A 27,533-nucleotide genomic window follows, 5' to 3' on the forward strand; every position below is an offset into this window, starting at 1 on the left:
CAGTGGGCGGGGTCCATGAGACAACTCATGGTTGTTGACTGATTTACCACTGTTTTAAGCCAATCAGAATCCAGTATCTGAACATGTGACCACAACAAGTGGTAGAACCTTCATTTAAACTTTAACTATCAGGTAATTATTTAACCCTATCCGATCAATATTTAACTAACAGGTAATTATTTAACTAACAGAACCCTATCAGGTAATTATTTAACCCTATCAGATCATTATTTAACTATCAGGTCATTATTTAACTATCAGGTCCTTATTTAACTATCAGGTCCTTATTTAACTAACAGGTCATTATTTAACTAACAGAACCCTATCTGGTCATTATTTAACCCTGTCAGGTCATTATTTAACCTTGTCAGGTCATTATTTATCAGGTCATTATTTAACCCTATCAGGTCAGAGCCATGCAGCAGATCATGAAGCGGTTCGGCTGGACCTGGGTAGGACTGGTGGTCAGTAATGATGCTTATGGACTCAGCGCTGCCACATCCTTAAAGGTACGCAAACACTGTGTTTTATATCACGGATATTCTAATTAGAAACCTGTCTATACTCACTCTGTGTCTCATAAGTTACTGCATTACTTTCTGCATTTGGCTCATGCTCAAAAAAAGGGCAAAGGGCCAGGGCACACATGTAGGGTTTAACCCTTTTCCAAAACCTGGGGGGAGGCGGGGGATACGGCTCCGTTCAATTCATTCCCTATGGAAGTCACGTATTTTAATAAGGGAAGCTTCCCTTAAGCTACCCTTATGGCTGGATTTAAGGGAAAAGGTTTTCATTAGGTTTTCATTAGTTAAGTTGTAGGCCAGCTGCTAGGAGCAGCCACGCTGTTGGGAATAGCCTTGATGAGACAAAGGGGCAGGGTTCAACCGCCGACCAATAGGACAGAATGGGCCGTGCTGAAATGCCACAGGGCGGGGTCACACCTGTAGTCTGCTTCAGAGCCTCTGGTCTGCAGTGACACTGCCCACTTCACGCAAAGCATTGTGGGAAGTGTATTCTTATTTGGATAAGGTTCTGTTAGGTTAAGGTTCTGATAAAGTTTGGATTATGTATATCACCTACCTGTGTGAACCCACCCTAACAGTGAAACAGTCCCGTAAATTAATGTCACGTCATGTCAGAAACACAGAACACCCAGCATAGCAGTGTCACACAGTTTGCTACCCAAAGTATCTCCTGATATGGTGAACATACATTCGTGTTCTTATTCTGATCATTTTCATTGCGTAGGCTATTTAATAGCAAGCTGTCAATGCTTAGGACTAAAGTGGAGCAGATCAGTGAAACCTATCCGTGCATCACAAATGTCTAGGTATGTGACAAACCAATGTAGAGACATGTGGTCGGACAGAAAACTGTGCATATTGCATTTCAGCAGTGCTAGAAGATATAGATGTATCTTTTTCAAAATGGCCACCAAATAACCATTTTTATAAAAGCTATATAAAAAGCTAGATACCTCATCTGCCGCTGCAGTTCATCTGCACGACTGGTAAAACAGGACTGGCGGAAGTGTGGAAGGCACTCTGGCACTCAAAGTGAATACTGACCAATCACAGCATGTCTTTTCCGCAGAGGCGTCAGAGCCTCTTAGAGAGTGGGGGGGATGACATGTGGGGGGGTCATGCACGCGCGTCTCGCGCGCGCGAAAAATGGCGGTTTTTCGCGGATTTGAACGCGTTTTATTCGGATTTCCGCGGTTTATTTCTTTGCAAGCTGTATACCATTTTAAAGCTAAGATTCTTGTGATTCCGAATCCGCAAACCATTTGATTATAGAAAGTGAGCGTAAGGCGGAGTTTCGCTCCAGATGACGTATTTCCCGTCGCCATCCTCGAGGGACGTCACTTATAATAATAATAATAAGTGCACTATAAACGTTTACACAACCTCCATGACGATCCTATTACTGTATGTATTGAGATAGATTGTTGTAGGCTACAACAGTTATCATCAAAATAAACCATATCAAAGTGTGCAGGACATTTCTCTCTCAAAATAACAACTTTTCTAGTGTTATTTCTTATCCTGGTAAACATCATGGGTCTGTCCCTTGTTCAGCCATGTCAGATATATTTTCTCTTTAAACAAAACCGTTTGCTCAATCTCATTGTAGGCTATATCCTATAATATATTCAATAGATATATTTTTATGACAGATTTACTGGCCTCAACCTCCCGTGTAATATGTATTAGCCTAGACACTTCAGTCAACTCTGCCACTTTACGCAGATCATCTGAGAGAGAACATTGGGTCAAGCAAGGATCACTTTGTATTGAGAGAGAGAGGTGCGCTTTCTCTAATTATCCAACAGAAGAGAGAGAGAGAGAGAGAGAAATGGTCAAGCCTATAATAAATAGAAATATAGTTCCGTCCCGTTCTGATTCCCTTTTTTTTTTTTTTTTGAGACCTGTGACATTGTCCTGAAATCCGTTCATTTCCGAGGTTCAGAGAGACCCGAGCATTTAGCTTATTATTAGGCTATTTCCATGCGTGCCTCTGCCTTTCATGTGGTGAGGTCTACTCAATAATCTAACTAACTAACTGTCTGCAGCTGTGTTAACTGATCGACAGACTGGCACTGTCAGAAGTCAGAGCGGTGTAAACTTTATCATGTAATGTAGACTTATTATTGTCCAATGCTGCTGGTTGGTTGCCTAGGAATCTATAATATTAACATTGAAACAAAAGCCAGGGAGAAAGGAATGCTTTTAGGCTATTTTCTATCTACAGAGGTAAGTCATTTTCCGTTTGTTTGTAATAGTAGGCTAGAAAGAGAGAGAGAAAGAGAGAGAGAGAAATGGTCGAGTGAGCTTCACTTTAAGACGGGACCTGTGTTGCATTGCCGATTAATATATAATCTCTTTAGGCCTAATTAAGCCTATTTATTAAATCACAATCGAATGTTGTTTACTTGATCAGTATCTGATCAGTACTGTTGCTTCAAGTTTTTTTTTTTTTTTTTTTTTTGACTGGTCCCCCTCAGCAATGGCGCTGGTTTTGTAGGCCGATAACTCCAAATCGGCCTACAAAACGTCATACGCACTAAAACTCACGCCGCAAACAATGCAGAAGTCCGACATAAACAATAAAGGTTTCCGCGGTTTCTTTTTTTGCTAAACAATCAGGAACGGCACACTACACTTTCCCTTTGCCTCTCTCCACAAGCACCAGCCAGCAAGATAGTCTATATAGTTATAGTAGCTGTAATTCTTGGTACCAACACTCCAACAGACAGACAACACCAGTATCATATAATCATTCAGTTCCAAAAGCTTTCAGTTAATCTACATAATTTTACACCACTGTCTACTACTACAGCAACTTGCACGCATCGATCCAGACCCCAGTGTTAGGAAACAGTGGTTCTGGTTCACATAGCCACTAGCCCACAACACGACAACAATGTACATTAGCCAGCAGGCAGCATAGCATTAGCATCCATTCCATCATCATTACTCTAACTCTAATATAGCCACGAGTCACGACTCACCAAGTGTTGAGTTGTTAGGATGAGAGGAGCAGAGGACGATGTTTAATGCCTTTATGTCTTGGTGTTATTCCTTTATGCCTGTAGTGTGTTGTTCATTTCACCATCAGTGTCAGAGTCCATAATACGCACGGAAGACAGAGAGGTAAAGGGACTTCCTATGAAAGCCATTTCCTCTCTGCACAGAAGCGCATTTCAAAACAAGAGCCTTTATTTTATTTTTTTCATATACAATCGATCATTCAACATGTTTATTTTGAAATTGTCCTGGAAATATAAGTAGCCATAGCCCCTACTACGCGTTTGTGTTGATGAGAGCCAGCTTGCAGCGCAGGGGAGGGAAAAAAAAAAAAAAAAAAGCACCCCGGCCGGCCAAAAAGGTGGGGGGGATGAGATCACGGTTTTATGAAAGTGGGGGTGTCGCGTCGTACTCACAATGAATGGGCGTGACGCGCCTGCTTTTCCGGTACTTACATTCAATTTAAAGGAGCTTTATTGGAGCTTTACAGTCTGGAAACAAACACAAATGGATTGTAGCTCTTAACTCGCTCTTAACACACGGGTGACTAACCGGTCCTTTAGGCCGATTTTGAGATTTCAAAGTGCAATAACTCTCCCTGTGAAGGTCTCAGAAATGTCCCCTTCCATGACTTTTCCTAAATACTCAAGATATATGTTCTCGTTTTTTTTCCCCTTCTGAAACGTTTCCTAATTATGAAATAAAATACAATTATACCACTCTGACGGTAATTATCGGCAGAATAGACCGCTCTCCCCCAGTTCTCCCCCTCCTAAGAGAATGCACACGTTTAGCGCTCCCGTTGTGCGCCTTTGTTCAAGGTAATGGATCATTTGCATTTCACTGTCAGCTTAGCAAAGACATTAAAACCACTACCTGGAAATGTTTTATTTCATAAATAGTAATATAATATTAATTATGAGAATCGCTATGGTGTATATAATGTAGGCCTATTATTATTTTAGCCGTGCATGAGCAATCATTTGCGGGGAGATGATGCTCTTGCTGACCGGGAGAAGTGCGACGCTGCTGCCACTGCACAGCGTGTTTCTAAAAGCTAAGCATCATTTCAGCTAATAATACATATAAAGAACAACTGGGTGATCTATAAGTTATCGGCCAAAATTAATATCTTGTATAGATATGCCTAGGTACACGGCACACGCTGCGCACACGCTGCGCCTGTTCTGTCCGAGTGGAGACGGCTTTTAGACGGCACGCATGTCACGGTGACATGGGTGCGATCAAACAGTATAGGCACCCGACACTTGTGTCCTGCACGTTTAATTTCTATGGATAATCATTTGCTTTTTATTGTTACATGCCTAAGCAAAAAACACTACGTGAACATTTTACAGAGTGAAGAGAATGTGAATTATCTCTCTCTCTCTCTTTCTCTCTATATAGGCCTATAGATCGCATCACCCTGCAACGCTTTGTGCCGCGTTGTGCAGAGTTGAACAGCGCGATGGATATAAATAAGTGTCAAAGACTCAAAGTGAACTTTTATATTACTCCAAAGGTGCAGAGATTGTTGACAAAATGTTACATAACGTCCATCATAGGCTATTGAAGTGGTTTGTTTCTCAACTCAAGTGAAAACTAAGAGATGCACGCAGGCTGACGCAGCACAAACCAGGCGCCGTCAGCGCAACAATAGAGTTGCGCATAAAAGCCGTGAATAAAATACATTTCTACCTTTAAAGTTTTCGGGGTCCGAGAAGAGTAGTCCTATGAACTTGTGTCTTGAGTAGTGAGTAGGCTACAGTAAAGCAGAGAAAGACATAAGACAACAACTCCAGGTATGAGGAGTCCTTGTACAGGAGTGGGACAGGACGGGATTTATTTATTTATTTATTTTTAAGATGTGTTGAGTTTTTGTTGAGTTCTGAACGCTTCGGAAAGGTTCTGTTTGGCTAAGTTATTGTATTTTTCGTTTCCTCTTATTTAGCTTATTATTTTCGTTGCTTTATAAGTTGTGTTTAGACCATTCTTTATTTGTTATTTCCCTTGTTTATGTAATTTCTTTGTTAACTTTGTGTTGGGCCACGGCTTCGCTCGCCACGGCTTCGCTCTAGTGAGCCTACTGATCAACGTTCTCTTTATAATTAACTAACTTATATCAATTTCTAGTAATAATAATAATAAAGTCGGGACATATATGAAAGCTTTGCCAAACAAATGTTTAATTATATAAGCTCACAAACTGTGTGGCTTTGGTGAGCTTGTTGTCCCGTCGTATTTTGAGAGGTCAATTGAAATGCTAATTCACATTTGGAAGACAATAGAACCCCCGCCGGCAGCAGGGGGAGGAGGTGTTGCGCAGCTCGGCCAAAAGGGAGAAAATCTAACGGTCTAAATGAACGGTAAATGCAGGCGGAGGGGTAGTTTTTTCAGTTCAGTCACCCAAGTGTTAATAGGTGTAACGATGTCCGAATCCATGCCCAGCAAGCACGGTCAGGACCTGGACCAATCAGTGACGTCTCGATTGGGGCCAGATCAAATCAAGCCATGACTAGTCAGATCTGGCCTAGAATATCACCTGATTTCAACCAACAAAAATCCTGCCCACGAAAACGGACGTCCTGGATTAATCAGAGAGGGTCCGATCGAGTCTAGATAAATATCATAGCTAGTCAGATATGTCCCAGAATATAACCTTATATGCTCATATTTCAACTAACATTACAAACAATAACAATCCTATAATAGTCCATATGACGTCCTGGTAATGACGTCAAGATCATCCCCATATGGGCTGTGATCTGGCCTACTTCTGAACGTCACCGGAGTCACCGGAGGACGTTATCATAACGTCATCATGACGCCATTTGGCTTGCAGGGTGTTTTTGTTTGGATATTGTTCATGGCAAGCACAACCGACGGTCCGACGGAGCAGGAGACGTAGAACAGATTGTTTTCCATACGTTTCAGGAACAATGCACTGTGGAAAAAAGACAACTTCCGGGAAAATTCAGCCCCACCTCCTAGAACACTCTCTGCCTCATATCTCGCCCAGGCTTTTCTCTTTGCAGATGAGTAAGCTTGGCTACGTGAGGTTAGGTTCTATATAACCCTGGTTCTTCTACAGATGGACCTCCAGAGTTCTGGTGAAGCCTGTCTGGTCTACACAGAGGTTCTAACCCTGGTTCTTCTACAGATGGACCTCCAGAGGTCTGGTGAAGCCTGTCTGGCCTACATAGAGGTTCTGCCCGGGGGCAGGAACCCAGCAGAGCTGCAGAGGATCGTTTCGGTCATGAAGATTTCTACTGCCAGAGTGGTGGTCGTGTTCGAACTCGGAGCACACATGAAGAAGCTGATGGCTGAGGTATGCTCATTAACAGTTCATTAATAGCTAATTAACTATTGATGTGTTTGAACTGGGAGCACACATGAAGAAGGTGATGGCGGAGGTATGCTCGTAAACAGATAATTACTGCAACGGAAGTTATCTACTTGCTCCACTTCATTATGGTGACGCAGTTCCTAGTGAAACGTTCCAGGAAGGAGGGACATAGCGCTGGAGGGAATGTGATTTGAGGGTAAAAAAGTAGGCGCTTTGATTGAAGACTTTATTAGAAGTTTGCATAGGAAATGGTTTCATGCTGTCACAGTTTCGTGACAGAAGCAAGGAGAGAATTTCACACCTTTTGCGCTCCCCATTTGAGAGGTGAATTGAAATGCTAATTCACATTTGGAAGACAATAGAACCCCTGCTGGCAGCAGGGGAGGAGGTGTTGCTCTCCTGGGCCAAAAGGGCGAGAATCTACCTGTCAATTTGACTGATAAATGCAGTCAAAGTGAAAGTGATTTTTTTTCAGTCACCTGAGTGTTAAAGGAACTATAGTATGTTATGTTTAATACAGTACAACAGGTAATGCTGTCATGACCACGGCCTCTACAGTAAGCCCATGTGACTGTTTGCCTACTATGGAAGCGAATGGCTGACAGAAATAAAATGAAATGGCAAATTCGAAAATTAAATTGAAATACAATAAATGCTTTTTAATCAATGCGTTCATTTCCTGAAGATTAAAAAGCATTTATTGTATTTCAATTTAATTTTCGAATTTGCCATTTCATTTTATTTCTGTCAGCCATTCGCTTCCATAGCCCACGAGTGTGCCTCTGCCCCTCCCTTGCTCTACTCCAGGAGTCTGATTGCCCTGAGTGCAGTCACCTGTGAGGACCAGCTGAGCCTGGTTTGGTGACGAGCTGCTGAGACTATAAAGACTGTGTTTTTGTGTGTGTTCAGTGTTGGGTCATAAGTAGCTCCTTTCGGAACCCCTCACTCCACTGCTACGCAGCTCCGAGATGGGGTTCCTACTGGTCGTCTGCCGAAATCTTGTTGTTGGATCCATGATCCGCCGTTAGCGATCACTTCTTACCTTTGATGAACACTCTATCCAAAAAGTAACGGGCCTCTGTGAAAGTATAATCGTTTTACTTTTTAAGTGTGGAACAACCTCGAAGCACTGGGGTGAAATGAAGACTTTATATCGGTCGAAAGACCAGCCGGCTCTGTGTTTTCCCCGTTGTAGTCTCGCGTGGCCAGACTGTTGCCTCCGCGATTTGGTCAAATGCTCACAGCCACGCAAGACTACAACGGGGAAAATACGGGAAAACGGAGGCAACAGTCTGGCCACGCGAGACTACAACGGGGAAAACACGGGAAAATACAGAGCCGGCTGGTCTTTCGAGCGATATAAAGTCTTCATTTCACCCCAGTGCTTCGAGGTTGTTCCACGCTTAAAAAGTAAAACGATTATACTTTCACAGAGGCCCGTTACTTTTTGGAGAGTGTTCATCAAAGGTAAGAAGTGATCGCTAACGGCGGATCGTGGATCCAACAACAAGATTTCGGCAGCCGACCAGTAGGAACCCCATCTCGGAGCTGCGTAGCAGTGGAGTGAGGGGTTCCGAAAGGAGCTAGGTCATAAGTGTATGTCAGGTCCTCCATTCCAGCGTCTAGTTATGAGTTCAGTTATTGTGAGTTGTATTATTCTGTCTTTTATTAGTAAACTTATGTTTGTGACCTTCAACTGCTGCCTTGTCTGAGTTCCTGCACATGGGTCCTACAACACCAGTTCCTGACAAATGCAGACATAATATAACAGGCCAACAGTATATAGTATATTAATTATGTTTAATACAACAAGTAATCAGACAGAACCTGACAGGCCTACTATAACTATAGGATACAGGGACATGCAGAGAATGTTAGAGAGGCAGGGGCCTTTTGGTGAAAATATCGAAAATAGCAGACCTCCATGTTGTGAGCTTGGAGGTTGGCTATTTTCGTTGCTTGATACCACACTCATAAGCATAATAAAGCCATTACTGGAGATGTGGCGTAACGGCATGGATTTCTACACAGAGAGGGCAATTCGTTCAACCTAAGATGTTGCGTTCAAGTTCAGGAGAGTTTGGACATGGCAATTCTCTTCAATGCTGGAAACGGGGCATTTGCATTTCTTTCTCCATAGTAAAAAATGCATTCATGGTCTGGAGAGGGCAGTATTTACAGACCTGTAAAAGGGCAGGGGCTCAAGCCCCCTTTGATGTCTATGTGTGCACGTGCCTGATTGCTACCGCCATGTCGCAGTTCCTAGCAAAACCTCGACCAGCTGTCTGTCAGTCCGTCCGTCAGTCTGTCTGTCACACGTCACACTTTTGCCCTGCTCATATCTCCGCAACCGGTGCCCCGATCCATGCCAAATTTTGCACACACACAATTCTCACATGGCCCTCTTCTAGCGCCACCATGAGGCCAATTCTTGCAAAACACATTTTTGGACACTGCTCCTACAAATCTTGCCCTAAAATCACGTAAATCGGTACACACTTGCTCTACACTCATCTCATCAACATGGATCTGTCCCATTTAGCGCCACCTTCAGGCCGATTTTTTAAAACACATTTTTGGACACTGCTCCTACAGCTTTTGCCCTAAAATCACGCTGCGACCTGACGGTCGCTTATCTCCCGATTAGGGAGTCTTACTGATAGTATATTATGTTGAACTCAACAGGTAATCCGACAGAACCTGACAGGTCTTCAGTGGGTGGCCAGCGTCTCGTGGGCCACGTACCCGGGCTTCCAGACCCCGGAGTTCATGCCGTACCTGACGGGCACCCTGGGGATCGCCATCCGTCGCGCTGAGATCCCGGGACTCAAGGACTTCCTGTCGAAACTCCACCCCGAAGATGGGGGCCCTGACAACGACCACGACTCCAACCTAGTGAGTCTATCTGTTTTTTTTTTCATTCACTGTTTACCATGAAACGAACCAGTGTTGATTTTGTCAACTAAAATTATGACGAAAAATGTTTGTCGACTGCGTTTTTTTCACTGAAGAAAAATAAAAACAAAATAAAAACTAAGCTGTGATGACTAAAAGTAAGACTAGATAATATTGACAATTTTGTCAACAAAATAAAAACTAGACTAAAACGTTAGGGAGGGACTGGTGGAGAAGAGAGTAATGTTATGTTTGGTTGCTCTCAGGTGTCGATCGCGTGCTGAAAATAGCAGATCTATAATATATTGTGAGCTTGTAGATCTACTATTTTTAGCACGCAAGCAAGTGTAAAATCAGTCATTATGATGCCATCGAGGCCTGCCAAAATACAATTCTGCAGTTGACTGAATCAACAGTGGATTTAGTCGACTAAAATCTTATGATATTTAGTCGACTAAAATTAGACTAAAACTAAAACTGTTTGGGTGACTAAATTATGACTAAAACTGAAAGACATTGTATTCAAAAGACTATAGTGGCGTTTCGGTCAGGGTACTAAAGTATCGTTAGATTTTCAATAGGAATTGAATTTAAAAAAATCCCTTTTCTCTCAATTTTCTAATGTTCTAGCTCCCCCATAAAATCAAATATTGGTTCATTTTTCCAATTTTCTAGCTTGCAAAAAAATCAGGAAAATGCTTCAATTTTTTAAATGTGTGATTCGTATTTGTCATTATTTGATTTGGAACCAACAAAGGAAAAACATCTTTAAAAAAGGTATTTTTGAATTTATTACCACATTACGAATATCAAAAAATTGGCTCATTTTTCCAATTTTCGAGCTTGCAAAAAAATCAGGAAAATGCTTCAATTGTTTGATTGTGTGATTCGTATTTTGGCATTATTTGGTTTGGAACCGACGACCGAAAAACATCTTGAAAAAGGTATTTCTTAATTTCTTACCCCATTACAACAATCAAAAAATGGGCCCATTTTTCCAATTTTCTAGCCCACAAAAAAATCAGGAAAATGCTTCAAATTTGCTAAATTTTTTGAATGTGTGATTCATATTTTGCAATTATTTGATTTGGAACCAACAAACAAAAAATAGGCCAATTATTAGTGGCCAAGGCCACGAAGTGGCAATGCCTTGGCCACTCATTGTTATTGGACTTCATCTCCTTCTTCCGCCACTTTTTCTCTAGCGGCTAGATCGTGCAGTCGCTTTTTACGAAACTCGGCAGTATGGCAGAGGACTATGCCAAATGGCTAAAACGCGAAGCTCGCAACAATCGGCCAAAGGGTGGCGCTGTAGGAAGCCTTTGAACAATGCCAACTTTGAACTGGTGTAGCTCATGCCCTGTTTCAGGTACAGCAATGAAACCTGTATACACTTATGCGTCTCCTCATGCCAAACAACTTTTACGCTCTGACTTTTGACCTCTGACCTTTACTTCTCCCACAATTTTGAATTATATGAAAAACAGTCAAAATCTATCTCCTCCTGGGATTTTTGCGTAACGTGCGCAAAACCTTTTTTTACATGAACTTTGGACCAATGCGGTCATCGCACAGCGGCCGGATTTCTTTTAAAGCGAAACATTATTTTTTAATAATTCACTCAATGTTGCAGTTTTATGCAAATTATTCTTCTGCCTCTAAATCATACATGCAAAGTGACACGTTCATGGCATTTGGCAAATATGTCGAGGGTTAGTCCAAATATCACTGAAAGCAATCTTACTCGAATTGGCCAAAGGGGGGCGCTATACGAAGCGTTTGAAAACTCAAACTTTAAAGGGGCATAAGTCATGCCTCATTTTGTTTAAAGACATGCAACTTGGTTACACGCGTGCCTTGACTCAAGCGGAAGCCATCCGTGTCTTTGTTAAGTACGCTCCGTCCTTAGATTTTCTGCCATTTTGAGCAGTTTGTAAAACACTTAAACTCGCTTTTATTCCGGAACTTTTGCGTCACGTGCACGGAACTTTTTTTACATGAACTTTGGACCAATATCTAAAGATCTGTCAGATCGGATTTTTTTTAAATTTAAACATGCTTTTTTAATAATTCAATGAATATTGCAAGTTTTATGCAAATTATTCTTCTGCCTCTAAAACATACATGCAAAGTAACATTTTCATGATGAACTACTGTAGAGGGTAAGTCCAAATATCACTGAAACCAATCTTACCCCAATTGGCCAAAGGGGGGCGCTATATCATTTTGAAAGAAGGCGTCAAGTACATTACTTGAAAATTTTTCTTTTTTCTTTTCTTTTTCTTTTTTAAATGACAGGTCCATTATGTGTGACTGCCGTAGTGTAGTGGTCAGTGCCTGTGCCTGGTATACGGATGGTTGTCGGTTCAAACCCCACATCGGGTTGAGTTTATGTTAACATTCACTTTGGCCTATTATAGAGTCACCACTAGGCCAAAAAAAACCTACCTGACCTGCCGGAGTCCTGTTCGGAAGAACACTGCTTCTAGTTTTTCTTTGATGTCTTCTTTGCTTTCCCTTGATGCCTTTTTGCTTTCCTGCTTTTTCTGCCTTGGCCACTTTATCGCTGCTTGCAGCTATATTTAAATTTTCAAGTCCAGGAAAGAAATCGTCATCATGAATGTCACATGACCACGTGTCAAGTCACATGGTACACAACTTCAAAATAAAAGCTGTAGGCTAGTCCAACATCCAAGTAATAGGATCAACAGGCAGGCAGGCAGGCAGGCAGGGGGTCCATGAGGGGTTTACAAGGGGGTCCATGGCTGGTTCCCAAAGTGTGGTTTGGGGACCCCCAGGGTTTCTATGGCTGGTTCACAACAGCCTGGTACACGTACAGCCATGGCTGGTTCCCAAAGTGTGGTTCGGGGACCTCTGGAGGTCCATGACGGATTTCCAATGGGGGTCCATGGCTGGTTCTCAAAGTGTGGTTCGGGGACCTCTGGGGGTCCCTGAGGGGTTTCCAAGGGGTCAATGGCTGGTTAGCAATAAGTGTGGTTCGGGGACCTCTGGGGATTCCTGAGGGGTTTCCAAGGGGGTCCATGGCTGGTTAGCAATAAGTGTAATAGTGTAATAGGTGAAATAGTGTGTCGCAGTTACTATCAAAACCTCGACCAGCTGTGAGTCCTTCCGTCCGTCCTTCCGTCCGTCCGTCCGTCAGTCAGTCAGTCAGTCAGTCAGTCAGTCAGTCAGTCAGTCTGTCTGTCACACGTCACACGTCACACTTTTGCCCTGCTCATATCTCCGCAACCGTTGCCCCGATCCATGCCAAATTTTGCACACATACTCCTTGCCTGCCAAACCACAACCTCCACCCATCAATTCACACATGACCCTCTTCTAGCGCCACCATGAGGCCGATTCTTGCAAAACACATTTTTGGACACAGCTCCTAAATCTTTTGCCCTAAAATCACGCACATCGGTACACAGTATGTCTACACTCATGTCATCAACATGGATCTGTCCCATATAGCGCCACCTTCAGGACGATTTTTGAAAACACATTTTTGGACCCTGCTCCTACACATTTTGCCCTAAAATCACGCAAATCGGTACACAGTATGTCTACATTCATGTCATCAACATGGATCTGTCCCATATAGCGCCACCTTCAGGCAGATTTTTGAAAACACATTTTTGGACACTACTCCTACACATTTTGCCCTAAAATCACGCTGCGACCTGACGGTCACTTATCTCCCTATTAGGGAGTCTTACTGGTAGTGTAATAGCGCAATAAGGGTAATAGTGTAATATTGTAATAAGTGTAATAATATAATAGTGTAATTGCGACCGTCAGGTCGCAGTTACTATCAAAACCTCCACCAGCTGTCAGTCTGTCAGTCAGTCTGTCAGTCAGACTTTCAGTCACACTTTTTCCCTTCTCATAGTGATTTTGGCTGCCAAACCACTACCCCCATTTCTCCCTCTTCTAGCGCCACCATGAGGCCGCTTCTTGCAAAACACATTTGTGGACACTGCTCCTACTAATTTTGCCCTAAAATCACACAAAGCGGTACACAGTATGTCTACACTCATGTCATCAGCCTGGATCTGTCCGAGATAGCGCCACCATCAGGGCAATTTTGATTTGATTTTGATTTTAGGGCAGAATTTGTAGGAGCAGTGTCCAAAAATGTGTTTTGCAAGAAGCGGCCTCATGGTGGCGCTAGAAGAGGGAGAAATGGGGTAGTGGTTTGGCAGCCAAAACCACTATGAGAAGGGCAAAAGTGTGACTGAAAGTCTGACTGACAGACTGACTGACAGACTGACAGCTGGTGGAGGTTTTGATAAGAATGCTCTATTACACTATTTCACCTATTACACTATTAAACACACTTATTGCTAACCAGCCATGGACCCCCTTGGAAACCCCTCAGGGACCCCCAGAGGTCCCCGAACCACACAGCCATGGACCCCCTTGGAAATCCGTCATGGACCTCCAGAGGTCCCCGAACCACACTTTGGGAACCAGCCATGGCTGTACGTGTACCAGGCTGTTGTGAACCAGCCATAGAAACCCTGGGGGTCCCCAAACCACACTTTGGGAACCAGCCATGGACCCCCTTGTAAACCCCTCATGGACCCCCTGCCTGCCTGCCTGCCTGCCTGTTGATCCTATTACTTGGACGTTAGACTAGCCTACAGCTTTTATTTTGAAGTTGTGTACCATGTGACTTGACACGTGGTCATGTGACATTCATGATGACGATTTCTTTCCTGGACTTGAAAATTGAATAATGGGCCTATTTTTTGTTTGTCGGTTCCAAATCAAATAATGCCAAAATCTGAATCACACATTCAGAAAATTTAGCAAATTTGAAGCATTTTCCTGATTTTTTTGTGGGCTAGAAAATTGGAAAAATGGGCCCATTTTTTGATTGTTGTAATGGGGTAAGAAATTAAGAAATACCTTTTTCAAGATGTTTTTCCTTTGTCGGTTCCAAACCAAATAATGCCAAAATACGAATCACACATTCAAACAATTGAAGCATTTTCCTGATTTTTTTACAAGCTAGAAAATTGGAAAAATGGGCCCATTTTTTGATATTCGTAATGTGGTAAAAAATTCAAAAATACCTTTTTTAAAGATGTTTTTCCTTTGTTGGTTCCACATCAAATAATGACAAATACGAATCACACATTTAAAAAATTAAAGCATTTTCCTGATTTTTTTGCAAGCTAGAAAATTGGAAAAATGAACCAATATTTGATTTTATGGGGGAGCTCGAAAATTAGAAAATTGAGAGAAAAATGATTTTTTAAAATTCAATTCCTATTGAAAATCTAACAATACTTTAGTACCCTGACCCGTTTCCATAAAGCCACTTTTTGCGCATTAACGGCTTATTCGCTAAATGTTTTTATGGAAACACTTCAAAATGCGAAAAAGATTATCCGCTTGGAGGAGGAGGATTTTGAGCCTTTATCGAATAAACTAAATGCGCATAAGTGAATGGAAACGGGTCAGACAATAAATGCGAATAGATTATGGCGTTCTAGGTCCATATCGTCTTCCAATTCAACACTTTCCTCTGTTGCTTTACGTCCATGTTAGCCCACAAAACAAACCGGTTGTTTGTTACACACAGAGTGACACGGACGGTCAGGGTACTAAAGTATCGTTCGATTTTCAATAGGAATTCAATTTTAAAAAATCATTTTTCTCTCAATTTTCTAATTTTCTAGCTCCCCATAAAATCAAATATTGGTTCATTTTTCCAATTTTCTAGCTTGCAAAAAAATCAGGAAAATGCTTCAATTTTTTAAATGTGTGATTCATATTTGTCATTATTTGATTTGGAACCGACAAAGGAAAAACATCTTTAAAAAAGGTATTTTTCATTTTTTTACCACATTACGAATATCAAAAAATGGACCAATTTTCAAAATTTCTAGCTTGCAAAAAAATCAGGAAAATGCTTCAATTTTTTAAATGTGTGATTCGTCTTTGTCATTATTTGATTTGGAACCGACAAAGGAAAAACATCTTGAAAAAGGTATTTCTTAATTTCTTACCCCATTACAACAATCAAAAAATGGGCCCATTTTTCCAATTTTCTAGCCCACAAAAAAATCAGGAAAATGCTTAAAATTTGCTCAATTTTTTGAATGTGTGATTCATATTTTGGCATTATTTGATTTGGAACCGACAAACAAAAAATAGGCCCATTATTCAATTTTCAAGTCCAGGAAAGAAATCGTCATCATGAATGTCACGTGACCACGTGTCAAGTCACATGGTACACAACTTCAAAATAAAAGCTGTAGGCTAGTCTAACATCCAACAAGTAATAGGATCAACATGCAGGCAGGCAGGGGGTCCATGAGGGGTTTACAAGGGGGTCCATGGCTGGTTCCCAAAGTGTGGTTTGGGGACCCCCAGGGTTTCTATGGCTGGTTCACAACAGCCTGGTACACGTACAGCCATGGCTGGTTCCCAAAGTGTGGTTCGGGGACCTCTGGAGGTCCATGACGGATTTCCAAGGGGGTCCATGGCTGGTTCTCAAAGTGTGGTTCGGGGACCTCTGGGGGTCCCTGAGGGGTTTCCAAGGGGGTCCATGGCTGGTTAGCAATAAGTGTGTTTAATTGCGACCGTAGTAGGTCGCAGTTACTTTTACACTCTCTACTATCCAAACCTCCACCAGCCGTCAGCCTGTCCTTCCCTCCGTCACGCCCAAGGGGGTCCATGGCTGGTTCTCAAAGTGTGGTTCGGGGACCTCTGGGGGTCCCTGAGGGGTTTCCAAGGGGGTCCATGGCTGGTTAGCAATAAGTGTGTTTAATTGCGACCGTAGTAGGTCGCAGTTACTTTTACACTCTCTACTATCCAAACCTCCACCAGCCGTCAGCCTGTCCTTCCCTCCGTCACGTCACTCGTCACACGTCACACGTCACACTTTCCCCCTACTCATATCTCCGCCACCGTTGCCCCGATCCATGCCAAAATTTCCATACAAACTCCTTGCCTGCCAAACTACAACCTCGAAGGACCCCCGGAGCTCCAGGGACCCCAAGGTCCCTGGGGGACCCCCAGGTGTAAAAAATGACCAAATGTGCAAAAAAGACCACCCCAACGGGGCTGCTCACGGGGAATTCCCGGGGACCACCGACTCCTGGTGCTCCAGAACGGATGCAAAAGTGGTGGCGCCCCCAGTGGAGGACCCCCTCCACTGCAGCTCACATAAAATGCCTTAACTCGGGCTAGGAGCGACCGGGAGAGCCGGGGCCGGTACCTATTCGTCCGCCTCGGCGGCGCGGAGACCCCACCTCTCATTTCTCATATGGCCCTCTTCTAGCGCCACCATGAGGCCGATTCTGCAAAACACATTTTTGGACACTGCTCCTAAAATTTTTGCCCTAAAATCACACAAATCGGTACACAGTATGTCTACACTCATGTCATCAACTTGGATCTGTCCCATATAGCGCCACCTTCAGGCCGATTTTTTAAAACACATTTTTGGACACTGCTCCTACAATCTTTGCCCTAAAATCACGCAAATCGCTACACAGTATGTCTACACTCATCTCATCAACATGGATCTGTCCCATATAGCGCCACCTTCAGGCCGATTTTTTAAAACACATTTTTGGACACTGCTCCTACAGATTTTGCCCTAAAATCACGCAAATCGCTACACAGAGACACTGCTCCTACAGATTTTGCCCTAAAATCACACAAATCGCACAGTCATGTAATCAAAACGCATCTGTCCCATCCAGCGCCACCATCAGGACGATTTTGGTAAAACAAACTTTTGGCCTTTTTGTGGAGATAAGCGACCAACGGTCGCTTATCTCCCGATTAGGGAGTCTTACTGGTAGTGTAATAGGTGAAATAGTGTAATAGTGCATTCTTATCAAAACCTCCACCAGCTGTCAGTCTGTCAGTCAGTCTGTCAGTCAGACTTTCAGTCACACTTTTGCCCTTCTCATAGTGGTTTTGGCTGCCAAACCACTACCCCATTTCTCCCTCTTCTAGCGCCACCATGAGGCCGCTTCTTGCAAATCACATAATTTTTTGGACACTGCTCCTACAAATTCTGCCCTAAAATCACGTAAAGCGGTACACATTATGTCTACACTCATGTCATCAGCATGGATCTGTCCGAGATAGCGCCACCATCAGGGCTCCTACGGCAAAATCTGTAAAAGCAGAGTCCAAAAATGTGTTTGAAAAATCGCCCTGATGGTGGCGCTATCTTGGACAGTGTAGACATACTGTGTACCGCTTTGCGTGATTTTAGGGCAAAATTTGTAGGAGCAGTGTCCAAAAATTTGTTTTGCAAGAAGCGGCCTCATGGTGGCGCTAGAAGAGGGAGAAATGGGGGTAGTGGTTTGGCAGCCAAAATCACTATGAGAAGGGAAAAAGTGTGACTGAAAGTCTGACTGACAGACTGACTGACAGACTGACAGCTGGTGGAGGTTTTGATAGTAACTGCGACCTGACGGTCGCAATTACACTATTATATTATTACACTTATTACAATATTACACTATTACCCTTATTGCGCTATTACACTACCAGTAAGACTCCCTAATAGGGTGATTTTAGGGCAGTGTCCAAAAATGTGTTTTCAAAAATCGGCCTGAAGGTGGCGCTATATGGGACAGATCCATGTTTATGACATGAGTGTAGACATACTGTGTACCGATTTGCGTGATTTTAGGCCAAAAACTTAGGAGCTGTGTCCAAAAATTTGTTTTGCAAGAATCGGCCTCATGGTGGCGCTAGAAGAGGGTCATGTGTGAATTGATGGGTGGAGGTTGTGGTTTGGCAGGCAAGGAGTATGTGTGCAAAATTTGGCATGGATCTGGGCAACGGTTGCGGAGATATGAGCAGGGCAAAAGTGTGACGTGTGACAGACAGACAGACAGACAGACTGACGGACGGACGGACGGACGGACGGACTCACAGCTGGTCGAGGTTTTGATAGTAACTGCGACCTAACGGTCGCAATAACATTTATGCTATTTCAATATTACAAGTAATGCACTATTACACTATTTCACCTATTACACTACCAGTAAGACTCCCTAATCGGGAGATAAGCGACCGTAGGTCACATGTATACACAAAGAGGGCTGTAACTGCCATTGGTTCCTAGTTGTGTGGGCAATGTGTAGACATACTGTGTACCGATGTGCGTGATTTTAGGGCAAAATCTGTAGGAGCAGTGTCCAAAAATGTGTTTTGCAAGAATCGGCCTCATGGTGGCGCTAGAAGAGGGCCATGTGAGAAATGAGGGGTGGGGTCTCTGCGTTGCCTTGGCGGACGAATAGGTACCGGCCCCGGCTCTCCCGGACGCTCCTAGCCCGAGTTACAGCATTTTATGTGAGCTGCAGTGGAGGGGGTCCTCCACTGGGGGCGCCACCACTTTGGCATCCGTTCTGGAGCAGCAGGAGTCGGTGGTCCCCGGGAATTCCCCGTGAGCAGCCCCGTTGGGGTGGTCATTTGGTCATTTTTGCATATTTGGTCATTTTTTACATCTGGGGGTCCCCCAGGGACCTGGGGGTCCCTGGAGGTCCGGTGGTCCTTGGAGGTTGTAGTTTGGCAGGCAAGGAGCGTGTGTGCAAAATTTGGCATGGATCGGGCCAACGGTTGCGGAGATATGAGCAGGGCAATAGTGTGACGTGTGAGGTGTGACAGACAGAGGGACAGACAGACAGACAGACGGACAGTTTGTGCAGGCTGTGATAGTAAGTAGCGACCTACGGTCGCAATTACACTTATTGCTAACCAGCCATGGACCCCTTTGGAAACCCCTCAGGGACCCCCAGAGGTCCCCGAACCACATTTATTGCTAACCAGCCATGGACCCCCTTGGAAATCCGTCATGGACCTCAAGAGGTCCCCGAACCACACTTTGGGAACCAGCCATGGCTGTACGTGTACCAGGCTGTTGTGAACCAGCCATAGAAACCCTGGGGGTCCGCAAACCACACTTTGGGAACCAGCCATGGACCCCCTTGTAAACCCCTCATGGACCCCCTGCCTGCCTGCATGTTGATCCTATTACTTGGATGTTAGACTAGCCTACAGCTTTTATTTTGAAGTTGTGTACCATGTGACTTGACACGTGGTCACGTGACATTCATGATGACGATTTCTTTCCTGGACTTGAAAATTGAATAATGGGCCTATTTTTTGTTTGTCGGTTCCAAATCAAATAATGTCAAAATATGAATCACACATTCAAAAAATTGAGCAAATTTTAAGCATTTTCCTGATTTTTTTGTGGGCTAGAAAATTGGAAAAATGGGCCCATTTTTTGATTGTTGTAATGGGGTAAGAAATTAAGAAATACCTTTTTCAAGATGTTTTTCCTTTGTCGGTTCCAAATCAAATAATGACAAAGACGAATCACACATTTAAAAAATTTAAGCATTTTCCTGATTTTTTTGCAAGCTAGAAAATTGGAAAAATTGGCCAATTTTTTGATATTCGTAATGTGGTAAAAACATGAAAAATACCTTTTTTAAAGATGTTTTTCCTTTGTCGGTTCCAAATCAAATAATGACAAATATGAATCACACATTTAAAAAATTGAAGCATTTTCCTGATTTTTTTGCAAGCTAGAAAATTGGAAAAATGAACCAATATTTGATTTTATGGGGAGCTAGAAAATTAGAAAATTGAGAGAAAAATGATTTTTTAAAATTGAATTCCTATTGAAAATCTAACGATACTTTAGTACCCTGACCAGGGACCGTGTGTAAATTCCTCCCGTTTTCACCTCTCGGAGTCAAGCAGGAGTCAAGCCATCGGTGGCTAACCCTTCCTCATCACACGGTGTTGCGTGCCTAAAGTGGCCAATCTATAAGCTCACAGCAGCTCGCATCCACGTCTCCGCGCCGCCTTGTGAGCTTGCAGATCGGCCACCTTCCAGAGGACGCTGAAACTTGCAGGATGAGCACTGTGCAGCGACGCGACCGCGGTTTTCCCGGTGAACGCAACGGTGGGGGCGCGGGAGTGTAGGGAACACACACCACTGCACTGACTATTGCCGATGATGGAGAGGTTATATAGCTTTATGTATTGAGAGGAACTCTTGCCAATTTCGTTAGAGACTCGTCGCCAATTGTAATATACAGTCGAACAGTCGATGTGACCATTTTGGCTAGCTTAGCCCTTAGCACTCCAGCTATGCTAATGTTATCCTCCAGACAGTAAACGGACGGTGTCAAGGAAGCATGAAGAAGGAAAGGCCATGACGTCACCTCTGCTTCATGTCAGAGCAGCCATGAGCTATCGGTGGACGAGCGGTGACTAGGGAAGGTTAGACGATCGCCGATTTTCGGATAAAAATAATTTATTTCGGTTTTAATGACCCAGTACGGGAAAAGACGACGCGGCTGAGACTCCTTGCTCAGATGTCCGATATATTCCGGTTTTAATATTAAGGGGCTCCCCGTGGCTTGGAAAGGGTTAATTCGGGTCTTGCAGGGTTTTTAAAATCGATTTTTCGATTGAGTTACTATATCGTTACACCCCCTATATTTTATCCATGACGCATCGTGGTGTTGCTTCTCCTCCTCCGCAGGTGAGGCAGTTCTGGGAGCACACGTTTGGCTGTAGGTTTGCCCCCGCCGCCCCGCCGGGCCGGGTGGACGACGGAGGGAGGCTGTGCACGGGCCAGGAGGACCTGGCCGCGTCCCGGACGGTCCTGCTGGATGTGTCCGACCTCAGGGCCGAGTACAACGTCTACAAGGCGGTGTACGCCCTGGCCCACGCCCTGCACCACATGCTCCGCTGCAGCCCGGGACGGGGCCCCTTCCCTGGGCACCGTTGTGCCGGCCTCGACACCGTACAACCATGGCAGGTGGATTATTCATATATTAGGCTAGCCCAGCGCGAACGTTCTATGACCCAGAAAGGCGGGGATATACTGGAGCCGGTGGCTCCTGACGGGCAATGGCAGTGGTTCACTGATCTGAGAACACTATGTTATCTTCAATATTTATATATAGTGAGTTCCGTCGCAGACAGTACAAAGGCAGGGCCCTTAGCCAATGAGAGCTTCACATGACAGTTAGCACGCGCCGCAGAATATAGTCACGAGCGGGCCCACACTGTTTCCTAGGAGCAGTACTACCGTACAACCATGGCAGGTGGATTATTCATACATATAGACCAGTGGTTCTAAAGCTTTTCAGGCCGCGACCCCCAACATAATCATATTTGAACTGGAGAACCCCCACCCTGACGAGCACTAAGAGTTGAGGCATTACCTATTGTTTAACACGGTCCGGTCCTATTGTCAAAATAGCAGATCTACATGCTCACAACGCATCACGTTGCAAGGCATTATGAGCATGTAGATCGATGTAATGTTTGACAATTTGACCCATGTTTGATTTGTCATTTTAGACGTATTAAAAAAATTTTTTTAAAGGGTTCATATTTTAGATAGTCATTCGACAAAAGAAAAGATGAGTGTTAAAATATTTTCATTTACTTTCGTCCTTGGCCTGAAAACGTTGAAGACCCCTGCTTTACAATGTTGGCTCCAATAGCACAGCAGTTCTCTGGTTGGCAGCTTTGATCTCTGTGGCTGTCACTGTCCAGATATTCTCCTGGATGTTATCTTGTTACACTTTGTGGACCCCATGGACAGGACCATTGCTCCTTGGCACAGAGACTTAACAAGTTACAATCATGGGTATGTTTGGGCCCATCTGTCTAATAGTACATGGCCCTTCCTATTTGACCATTTACAAAGCTGACAAGTGTATGAATATTTGTATTTTCAAATACATTTTGCACTATCATTAAAAAAGAGAAGATTGACTGTTTCACTGTTAGCATGAGGTTGAGACCGCTAAATACCTGTTTACTTTTTTTAAATAGCTGTCTGGACCTGGGTGCTGGACCAAAAAAAATAATACTAGAAAAGAAGAAAAGGTCTGCACACTGTCTATAAGCTCCCCAAATAAATGTATTAATAGAGCGGAATAAAAAATCACAACGTTTCGGCCTACATCATCCTTTTTTTAAATAACAATGCTTGGAAGCATCGATTTCACAAAGCTCCCCACAAGTATCTCTGTAAAAGATGACGGAAGCTCATTCAGTGCAATAATATTTAATTAAAAATGCTAAAATGCAGTGCAAGAACAGCAACAACAAAAAAATATGTATTAAAATGCAATGCAAAATAAAATAACAACAGGCTCAACAATGTCTTTTAACAAAGATTACACAAAATGCAGTGCAAGAACAGCAACAACAACAAAAAATACGTATTCAAATGCAATGCAAAATAGAATAACAGGCTCAACAGTGTCTTTTAACAAAGATTACACAATCAGGAGAGGCTTCACGGTGCCTTAGCCTATAGTCAATCTGAGGTTTGACCAAAAAATAAATTGCAATAGTAATGGTTCAAGGTTTTTTATGATCCTAGGGTCATCCAAAAAACATGTTAAAAAAATCAATTTTATTCTTAGTGGATCACGGTGAATTCATGGGGTTCAAGTTCACTTACTATACAGGGGGAAAAAAAATACCTAAAGAAAATCTTCTTTAAGTGGCATCTGAGGGGGTCTATAGAGTTTTTTCATGATCCTGAATCCATTGCAAGCCTTTTTTTTGCACGAAAAACATTCCTCTGGCAAAAAAGGGACAACAAAACTGAGCTGACCCCAGAAAAGTGATGACTCATCACTAAACCATAGATTTGGGGGTCCGTTTTTTTTTTTGCTCGGATTGACTGGCCTACCTCTCCCAGTGGTCAACATCCACAGGGAGACCAAAAACAAGGACTAAAAAAAATTCAAGGCACAACAGCGTTTGAGAAACATAACAATGGAGGGATTAGGGATTAATTGGCCTTTAGTCCCTAATGGTCTCCCTGTGGATGTTGACCACCTCATCCAGGCCATTCATTACGAAGTAGTTTTCGTTGAATTCACCGTCTCGGCATTTTGGGCATGCAGAATGGTCTTCAAGCCATCTGCGGACCCACTGCAAGCAGCCAATAAGGCTGCGGCAGTGCGGATCCATGACTGGCTCGGTCATCGTTTCTGCAAGAGTCAAACATCAAAACAATTCATCATGACGTGTTCATGTCAATTTCCACCTCAATACCATGTTCAATATTATGGTCGTCTACGGAACGCATATTTATTCTCAACTGAACCATTACAGGGCGTTTGGTGCACATGTGTACTGATCTGAGAGCAAATTCAAGAACGTTTTGCATGTAAAACAGGCTACTTCAAACCTGAGTTCCAATCAGGACTGGAAAGGGCGGGGCACATACACTTTGCACTGATCTGAATAGCAATGATGCTCCTAAATGAAAGTTTAATGTCAACGTGAACAAAATGATTTACAAACCTCTGCAGATGGCACAGCGGAAGGCCTCCTTGAGCGCCGTCACCTGGTTGTCCGTCAGGATAACAGTGGTTCTCCTGTTGGAGTTGGTGTATTGGATAAGCTGCTCCATTGCGTCTCGCACCTGAGACAGACCATCCGCCACCCTCATGAACCCTTGGAGCTGGTCTGTCAGGTCCTTGATGCCACTATTACTAGGAGAAGCAAAAATGTATGAGACTATTTTGAAAAACATTTTTAAATACTTCAAATGCTGATCTACATCTGCATGCTGTGAGGTTGCAGATCAGCTATTTGAAATATTAAAAAAATATGTCTATATAGTAAAAAAAAAAAGGCAAAGAAGTTAAGGCATAAGGCATAAGACCTGGATCATAATAGAGCCCATGGGTCTTATTTCCATCCATGCTAAACCCTCAACTTATTTCCTTTTTTTCACCCTTTTTAAAAACATTTTAAAATACTTCAAATAGCCGATCTATATGGACACGTTTTTATTTTATTTGCAATGATCTAATATATCGATATAGTAGCATTATAGCCATTACACAACTTCTACTAATTCAAGTCACAGTTTATGTTACCATCAGACGAGTTAATGTCAGGAACCAAGCTTGGTTTTACTTTCTCTTATGTAAATACAAAAATACCCACTCACTTACACCTGTAAAGCTGTAAATTGATAATATGATTCTAATGAAATCAACATTTTGCATCTTAATATTGCATGTCATTCTTGTCATTTACCACCCATTGAAAAAAAAAACATGCTCTTTTACACCACTAATTGGTTATTAGCCAACACCGACATGTTGACAGTCACTCACTCCTATAGAGCAAGGCTAGTGTCAAAAAGGCACATGAATCAATACCCAATAAATCTTAAAAAAAAATCTAAATCGGTCCTTGTGTGCAATAATAAACAGTGTTTATTCACCTTCTCAGAATGAGCAGGAAATGGTGAGACAAAACAAAGCAGTTACAACTATTTATAAAAAACACTGGCCAACTATTGGCATTAGGTCTACTCTCCTTGACAGCCCTTCATGACTGCTTCCTTGACACTTTGAGCAACAGATGTCTTGGTCCAGATACCTCCCAAAACAAACGCAGCATAATGTGCATGTCTGTTTTGATCATTGCAAATGCTCACCCTGTTTTCAGCCTCTTGGCCCTCTGGAGCTCCTGCAGTGAGCTTGCTGTTAAGGCCACACATTTTCTGGCAGGGGCAGTCCACCATTCAAGCTCTACAGAACAAACAATGGGACCAAAATACATACTTGGTTTCCAATAAATAAACGTATTTACCTCTCTCGCACCACACGCACGCACGCACGCACGCACGCACGCACGCACACGCACACACACACACACACACACACACACACACACACACATACATATATATATATATATAAGCTGTCAGGCCAGAGATCCAGCCTAAATAGACCATTTGTAGCATTTACAATCGTCTTAAAAAAACATGCACCATATATATTGACAACCTACTTGAAGTTAGGTCTCTCTCCATAATGCGAATGCCTTTAGGGCAGCAAAGAAAGACCTCCTCATCGGTACGCATTGTTGCTTTCATCTTTGCAATCATCACGGGCAGGTGGGCCTCTGGGGTGGTGTATTCCATGGGGATTTTGTGGGAGGTGTCCAAAGTGCCATTGTGCACAATCCCAATATGCAGTGTCCTTTAAAGACAAAATAAGAGATTGTTCAGACTTCAAAGTGTTAAAGTTTGTATGAATAAAAAAAGAATAGTCCTGGTAAAGCAACAGTGCAAGGACTGCCATTAGTTAGTGAATTAGGTTCATTTACAGAGCTGTACGTTCCCTTAAAGACAGGGTGAAATCAAAAACATGTTTTTCACACTTTTAGAGCATATCTGTAGTGATAATATGGTCATACCTAACACTAGATGCCAAAAAATAGAAAATACATTTTTTTTTGTGTATATTTATATCAAAGGTCCCTAAATAGGCCATTCTTAATTACTTCCTGTGAACAGAAATTCAAAAAGTGATAACATAGACGGGTCCGCTTGCATATAAATAAACCTTTGATTACATTCACCTGTTTGTTTCCCATTGCTGGCTCCCATTACTCCCATTAGATTTTAAATCCCATCGCCTGAAGGGCTGGTGCCCTCGGATTGGTTCAGAAACACACAGGCTTCCTTTTCAAACTGAAACTTCAAAATAAAATACCCAAAATAGTCTTTAACTTTGGGGAATATTATGTGATCCAAAGCATACACACTGCATTCACAGCCTTGCTGTGCTGCCTCTTGATTACCCAAGTATTCAACTTTGATTCATACAATTTGTGTGTTGTAGCAGGCCTTGGTGCGGTTGGTGTTCCCACCCATGCCGCTCCATACGAGGACCTTGTCAAACGGAACACCTCCCTGGATGGTCCTGGGGTCGATTCTGCATCTGAAAAAAATTATCGAGCAGTCAAATAGCTGTCAACGATACATTACACAGTCATTTCAGTATCCACAACTAACTAAATAAACATAGAGGCCTTTCCGAAGAGCACTCACTGAAAAGTGAATCAGGCAGAGGCGGATTAATATGGATGAATAACAGGTGTTATGCTTATCCTTGATGATTCAAATGTTTCAAAAATATAAACAGTAATATATGCGTGTGTAGAAAAAGGTCTTGATTAGGTATTAGTTAAGAGTTAAAGAGCTGATGCCATACTGTAGTAGGCCCCAGGGACGTGCTGGCCATTGGGAAAAGCGGGACAACTCCCGAACGGCCGCTTCATTCCTGGCCGGTCCAGGCCGGCCATTAGGAAAAAAATTAACTGTTTGCACAAAAGTAAAAATTAAACTGTTTGCACAAAAGTAGTAAAAACAGCAGATCTACAAGCACACAACGCCTGTGTGCTTGTAGATCGGCTGTTTTCACTAGTTTAAATCATTTTTAAAATGATAAATACAAAACAAACGGTTCCACCCGACAACGATGAAATATAACTCATGTAATTGGCCCACTGGCTTGTCACTTGTCACAAATCTTTGAGTAGCAGCAGCACTATAGAGAGAGATCTCTTCTCTATAGCGCGCAATGAGGGCCTCTACAACTCTTTTTCCCGGGCTGAATCAGGGGCCCAGCACGTCCCTGGTAGGCCCTACCTGAATTTGCTTGGGAGGAAAGCTCCTCCCCAGAGACCTCATGCTGGCGATCCAAATCAACCGAATCATTTAAAGTGCTCACAGTCTCCTGCATCAGACAGCAGGAATATTGTGTCTGGCCTCAACTGAAAGCACAATGGGTCAAGATGTAAATTTACGCAATCATATTATATATACATTTTTTTAAATACATAATCACAACATCTATCTAAATCACTAAACTATCGTTTTAGTGATTTTAACTATTTTAATTTGCATGGGGGCATGCATG

General features: G+C 42.9%; 1 protein-coding gene across 1 annotated transcript in view; it reads left to right on the forward strand.

Annotated features, from left to right (window-relative positions):
* Positions 1 to 416: 416 nt before the first annotated feature.
* The window catches only part of LOC308285285 (extracellular calcium-sensing receptor-like), a gene marked incomplete at both ends in the record, with an annotated part of 43,454 nt that continues 16,337 nt past the window's right edge, over positions 417 to 27,533 (forward strand). Inside the window, 4 exons of the mRNA XM_080726001.1 lie at positions 417 to 509; positions 6,619 to 6,855; positions 9,559 to 9,768; positions 21,314 to 21,577. Coding sequence (XP_080582127.1) covers positions 417 to 509; positions 6,619 to 6,855; positions 9,559 to 9,768; positions 21,314 to 21,577 — 804 coding nt within the window. The remainder of the gene's footprint in view (positions 510 to 6,618; positions 6,856 to 9,558; positions 9,769 to 21,313; positions 21,578 to 27,533) is intronic.

This window comes from Nannobrachium achirus (genome assembly GCF_963921795.1).
Source record: "Nannobrachium achirus genome assembly, chromosome: 5".
NCBI classification, from domain to species: domain Eukaryota; kingdom Metazoa; phylum Chordata; class Actinopteri; order Myctophiformes; family Myctophidae; genus Nannobrachium; species Nannobrachium achirus.